The sequence below is a fragment of the Nomascus leucogenys genome, chromosome 7b, assembly GCF_006542625.1.
Source record: "Nomascus leucogenys isolate Asia chromosome 7b, Asia_NLE_v1, whole genome shotgun sequence".
NCBI lineage: Eukaryota > Metazoa > Chordata > Mammalia > Primates > Hylobatidae > Nomascus > Nomascus leucogenys.
In genome coordinates, this window is record NC_044387.1 from 103,646,664 (window position 1) to 103,653,133 (window position 6,470).

At 43.4% G+C, this 6,470-nt stretch overlaps 1 protein-coding gene across 3 annotated transcripts; it reads left to right on the top strand.

Annotated features, from left to right (window-relative positions):
• The first annotated feature begins 1,416 nt into the window (after window positions 1-1,416).
• On the top strand, window positions 1,417-5,031 carry CDKN2AIP (CDKN2A interacting protein). Of its 3 annotated transcripts, none has more exons than XM_003271467.4 (3): window positions 1,417-1,903; window positions 2,371-2,501; window positions 2,922-5,031. In XM_003271467.4, the coding sequence occupies exons 1-3, from the start codon at window positions 1,632-1,634 to the stop codon at window positions 4,259-4,261; spliced, it is 1,743 nt and encodes a 580-aa protein (XP_003271515.2). In that variant the 5' UTR covers window positions 1,417-1,631; the 3' UTR covers window positions 4,262-5,031. The 3 variants fall into 3 exon arrangements, with proteins under 3 accessions (XP_003271515.2, XP_030672216.1, XP_030672215.1); XM_030816356.1 differs by having other exon boundaries at window positions 1,435-1,903; window positions 2,371-2,470; XM_030816355.1 differs by having other exon boundaries at window positions 1,438-1,903; window positions 2,371-2,470.
• The last annotated feature ends 1,439 nt before the right edge of the window (window positions 5,032-6,470 follow it).

Here is a 6,470-nt window from a genome sequence, read left to right on the forward strand (position 1 = left end):
CCGTGAGAACATTCTTGATTTAAAATTCACATATATAATCTAGGTATGCGATCATAGCTTCTTTTACTTGCTATGGTCCCCTTGCCAAAGAATTCATGAAAGGAGAAATGGCTTTTAAATAGCCAGATTTTTGCAATCCATCCACCCCCTCTAGATTTTCAGCAATTATCTGTGAAAAGGAGGAAAGACTAGCAAACAAGAAGCAAAATCACAAAGCTTCAAAATTTCTTTGTGCCTCCATTTTTATGCCGTTTCTTTTGGGATGGCAGGAAAATGGGCAATATTGTTTTCATACAATAGCTGTATTTTGTTCCAGCATGCACATAAATTACACAGTTAACCTTATCTGATCTTACCTAAAGTGACCTTTTTTTGCTTGATTATTCTGATTCACGCATTTTTACATCAAAGTCTACATTTATTGAAAGAAAATTTTCATAATTTATATCATTTAACGTATTAATCTTAGAGTGCATGTATACCTGGAATGGGAAACGTAACAATAAGCAAGCCAGCAGTTAAGAGTACATAACTGGGAAATGTAAAGTGGAAAAAAACATATAGTTGGAAAAAATAGCTCTAACAGGGAGAGGTTTGGGGCCCTACAGATAAATAGGCACATTTCCACTCCACCCCCGGACATCTGCCGATTGGTGGTAAGGTTGTTGATTTTAGGAAATTCTAGAGACAGAGCGTTGTCGGGGTGTTGTTTTCCTACTGACCAAAACAGGAAGGCAATGCCTGGATTAACTAGAGACGTAAGAAACTGCGGGAACAAGCGCTACCGCTGCGGGGCCAGGGCTAGCTTCAAAGGCTGCAAGCCTCACGGCAACACGGAGTCAAGTCCTCGTGTGACCTGTCTACTACTGCTATGTAAGGGGACCGGCACTCCCGCCCTCCTGAAGGCGCCGAGACCCGGACGGCCTTGGAACGCTTCGCTCGGGCACACTGAAAGCAGCGCGAGACGCAGTTCCCAACACTCTAACATGGAGGCCGGCTTTTGTTTTGGCCCAGCTCACACACAGGCGTCTCAGGGCGGAGACCATAGGCCCCGCGGCTGCGGGCGGCTGAAGGTCCCCCGGGACGCCGCCCTGGAGGACTTTGCTCGCCGCGCCCGGCTGCCTCCCTTGCTCGGGCCCTGCCCCTCTCGCAGCTGACCCGGCGGGGGAGGAGGGCGGCAGGAGCGCGCGGCATCACAAAGCGAGGCCAGAACGCCCAGGGTTCCGCCAAGACTCGGTCGTCCCGGGCCAGCCCGACTTGCAGCCCGCCCTCGCGGGGCAGGAGACGCCCGACGCCCGCCCACCTCATTCACGGGGTACCCTCCCTGGCCTCACGGGGACGCAACGTCGCGGCGGCCCCGGCGCCGCAAAGCGTCCCGGGAGCGCCGGCGCGCGCCGGAAGAACGCGAGGGCGCGCGGCGGCGGCGAGGTTATAAAAGGGAAGAAGCCGGCGGCGGGCGGAAGTGGGCGGTTCGGCGGCTCTGGGCGCTGTTGTTTGGTCTTTGGGCCTCCGGAGGGGCGTTAGATAACGGCCGCCAGTGCAGGCCGCAGTGACAGGGCCGCTCGCCCCGCGCGTCGTGCCTGTCTCCCGGTGCAGCTGTGTTCGCAGCCTCCGCGGCCTGCAGGCCCAACATGGCGCAGGAGGTGTCGGAGTACCTGAGCCAGAACCCGCGGGTGGCCGCCTGGGTGGAGGCGCTGCGCTGCGACGGCGAGACTGACAAACACTGGCGCCACCGCCGGGATTTTTTGCTTCGCAACGCTGGGGACCTGGCCCCCGCTGGCGGCGCTGCCTCCGCTAGCACGGATGAAGCTGCCGACGCCGAGAGCGGGACCCGAAACCGGCAGCTGCAGCAGCTCATCTCCTTTTCCATGGCCTGGGCGAACCACGTCTTTCTCGGGTGCAGGTGAGTGAGGCAGCGTCCCTAACCAGCACGCCCCGTTTTGTCTGCCACCTGCAGACCGGGGCCCAGCGCCCTCCGCGGGACCTGCCTCGGCGGGGAGGGGAAGTTGTGAAGCGCGGGAATCCGCCGGCCCGGCTGCCCTCTAAGGGTGAGAAGGGCGCCCCTGCGAGGAGCCGACATGATTCCCGGACGTCTGTGTGCCCGGTGGTGTGGGGGCAGCTGCCGGTAGGGTTGCTTGTGTTAGGGGACAACGCTCTTGGGGACGGGTGCTAGATTTAAGATTGGTGAGGAGGTGCCCTGCCTCCCAGATCCTGGGGCACTTGTTTATGGGTTCCAGGAAACAGTTCTTGGCGGTTGGTTCACTTTCTTGATTGCAGCCAGGAAATGCAGTTCCTGTGGCCTGTTTTTTGCACGGCAAGTAGGACCTTAGAAAAAACACTTTTTAAAAATGACTTTTCCTTCTTTTTCAGATACCCTCAAAAAGTAATGGATAAAATACTTAGTATGGCTGAAGGCATCAAAGTGACAGATGCTCCAACCTATACAACAAGAGATGAACTGGTTGCCAAGGTGAAGAAAAGAGGGATATCGAGTAGCAATGGTTAGCAGATCATAGATGTGAACATACATAGGAGTTTAGAGCATAAGTTTGATATAATTAGGAATTATTGTTACTAATTTTTTTAACAAGCCAGAATTTTTATGTTATTAATAAGTAATAAAGTTGGAATGTTAAACCTAAAGTATATATCTGTGTGTTTAGGCTTTGAATTTGATAGTTTGCCTTGACTGCTTTAGATTTTGAAGTGTCCATCGTTGTCTCATGCTTTTTTTTTAAATATTAGACATTCATGATGTTATTCAACACTGTTTTAAGATATTAATGACTCCACACTTTTTAAAGAAACGATTAGTCTTGAAATGTTTTCATTTTGTGCCTTTATTTTAATGTGTATTTGTCTCATCACCCGTTTTGTACGAGGTATTCTTAGTCACATATCTATGTTTTTCTTCTTTTTAGAAGGGGTAGAAGAGCCATCCAAAAAACGAGTTATAGAAGGAAAAAACAGTTCTGCAGTTGAGCAAGATCACGCAAAAACTTCTGCCAAGACAGAACGTGCATCAGCTCAGCAGGAAAACAGTTCAACGTGTACAGCGTTGGCCATCAAATCAGAGAGTGGGAACTCAGCTCGGAGCTCTGGCATCTCCAGTCAGAATAGCTCTACAAGTGATGGAGATCGATCTGTTTCCAGCCAAAGCATCAGCAGCGTTTCCTCTCAGGTAACAACGGCAGGATCTGGGAAAGCTTCTGAAGCAGAAGCTCCAGATAAACAAGGTTCTGCATCATTTGTTTCCTTGCTGAAATCCAGTGTGAATAGTCACATGACCCAGTCCACTGATTCTAGACAACAAAGTGGATCACCTAAAAAGAGTGCTTTGGAAGGCTCTTCGGTCTCAGCTTCTCAAAGCAGCTCAGAGATCGCGGTGCCCTTGTTGGGCTCCTCAGGAAGCTCAGAGGTAGAATTGCCACTATTGTCTTCCAAACCTAGTTCAGAGACAGTGTCAAGTGGGTTAACTTCCAAAACTAGTTCAGAGGCAAGTGTTTCATCATCAGTTGCTAAAAACAGTTCCTCATCAGGCACATCCTTACTGACTCCCAAGAGCAGCTCTTCAACAAATACATCGCTGCTAACTTCCAAAAGCACTTCCCAGGTAGCTTCATCACTACTAGCTTCCAAGAGCAGCTCCCAGACCAGTGCATCTCTGGTTTCCAAAAGCACTTCCTTAGCAAGTGTGTCCCAGTTGGCTTCTAAGAGTAGTTCTCAGACTAGCACCTCACAGTTGCCTTCTAAAAGTACTTCACAGTCAAGTGAGAGTTCTGTCAAATTCTCTTGCAAGTTAACCAATGAAGATGTGAAACAGAAGCAACCTTTTTTCAATAGACTATATAAAACGGTGGCTTGGAAGTTGGTAGCTGTTGGTGGCTTTAGTCCCAATGTGAATCATGGAGAGCTCCTAAATGCAGCTATTGAGGCTCTGAAAGCAACACTGGATGTATTTTTTGTCCCACTAAAAGAATTGGCAGATCTGCCTCAAAATAAGAGCTCTCAAGAAAGTATTGTTTGTGAATTGAGGTGCAAGTCTGTGTATTTGGGCACTGGCTGTGGAAAAAGCAAAGAAAATGCAAAAGCAGTTGCATCAAGAGAAGCATTGAAGTTATTTCTCAAGAAAAAGGTGGTGGTAAAAATATGTAAAAGGAAATACAGAGGCAGTGAAATAGAAGATCTAGTACTCCTTGATGAAGAATCGAGGCCTGTAAACTTACCTCCAGCACTAAAACATCCTCAAGAATTACTATAATGTGTCCAAAATATCACTGCATACAGTATCTGGCATTTGAAGAGAAAAACTGACTTTCGTACAGTATAAAACACAGGCTTTCACAAATTTTGTATTGCTTTTTTTCCAGTTTTGCAGAAAATTTACATTCTAGTTCTCTTCACACAGTAGCAGTTGTAAATAATTTATGAATGACAGTACACATTAAAAGGTATGCATTAGCAGCATATTACTATGCTGTTTTATTTGCTGAAGAAAATACTGTCTTCTATTTTTAATGATACATTAGGTACGATGTGTAGTTCGGTAGAGTCCTAAAATTTTTGTACTACTTTCAATTTGGTGAAAATGTATTAAGTTGTCTACCATGTTTTCTTTTCTAGCTGAATAAACCACAACAAAGAAAAGGGACCACAGTATTTGAATGTTTGAAAGTCTGTAAAGCTTAAGGTTTTAAAAATGTTGCCCGTAATGTTGAACATGTCTGTTAAAAAATAAAAGGAAAAATAGTTGCTTCAGACTATTTTTATGAGAAGTTGTAAGCATTTTTTAGATATAAAGCAGTATAAAGTACTTATTGTTATTTTATTCTGAAGTTGTTTAAAATTCATCATGACTTTGACCGCTGCAGATTCTTTAAGCGGGTTAATTTATGTTTTGAGGTGGAATACAATTTACACTTTTTCTTAAAGACATGAATGTGGGTTTCTATATTAAGCATATTTTGTGACTTCTATTAACAGATTGATTTGTTTAGATATTAAATGCTTTAAGCTATTTTACCTTTTCAAGAAGTTGTGTTTTTTTTCTCCAAGTCAGAACCAATTCCTGCAAATAGGCTTCCCATGACTTGTCATTATAAATTAGACAACCAGGTAATTGTGTGATATACATCTTTATTTAATTTTTTTTTTTTTTTACAGCAACCCCCTGAGCCAGAATAGATTCAAAGCGATTCCCTTCAATTTTCAAATCTAGAACTGGATGGTTTTTGTGTTTATGAATCTTTTAGAATACTGGAAAGAACAGAGAGCCATGTTCAGCTCTTGATAATGAGCCTACTCAATTTAACTATATTCGTTAAAATGAAGTGGAATTTTGTTTTTGTCTTAGGTGATTCTGCCTGTTTGTCTGTCATTGTATATTCTGTTTACTTTGCTTCAAACTGGCCCCAAGATGTTATTTTTGTGGTTTCTGGCTTTCTAGATTCTATTTTTAGATACTGCCCATTGAGCAATAATGGTGGTAATATACAGAGAAAGACCTTTCATGGGCCAATTGTGTTGGAATAGGAAAATTGAACGTAAGCGCAATTTAAGTATGTAGCAGTTACTCCTATTTTGTATTCTAGGAATAAAAACAAGATACTTTAATTTTTTATGCTTGAATTACATAATCAGATGTTTTAATTTTGTCATATAACCTTTAAAAATGATTCATTTTTGAGGATATTTAATTGGATACCAAAGCTAAAATCCATATACTGTAAGTGGGTTGCCTTTATAGATTGTGGGACACAATAACATGAATGTATTGTGAAAGCACTTTTAGTTACCTCACTTTCCTCAGTCTTGGAATGTGTATTTTGTGGGATAATGATTATCAGAAAAGCAAAAAATTACAAAGAACAAATAAATTTATGTAATATATCTAATTAGGTGGTTTGGTAATTTCCTAAATTGGCTTGTTTCAAGTTAATACGAAGGTTATTGAAAATGTTTTATAGTGACCTTTGATGTGGAGGAAGTTGTTTAGTGTACATTTATGATAATCCTGTTTAAAAACCTAGAAAAATACTCTTGGTTAATAACATTTAAAGAATCCTGATTTAAGAGCAATGCATATTTTAGAATTCTATTATTGAGAGTGAATCTTGCTGTCTCTTACTGGACATGTAACCTCTGGGAATTTAACCTTTTAACCTTACTTCGTCTGTGAAATAGGACTAATAGCTGTCTCATAGAGCATGGCAGTTAGATGAGATGATACATTTGAAGTGCCCAGCGTGGTGCAGGTATCCCATGGTTCACTTATATATTCTCATTTCCTGTTACGAGGAGCTCTTCTCATTTGGCCTACTTTTCAGATGGAGAAACTTAGGCAAAGTAATTTGGTCAGATAATTCAAGCCCATGTCTGATTTCAAAACCCAAGCTCAAGTATGTTGTATTGCTTATTATCCTTGTCACTTCTCTATATGCTGAAATTTCTGAAAATCCCTCCCAGAACGT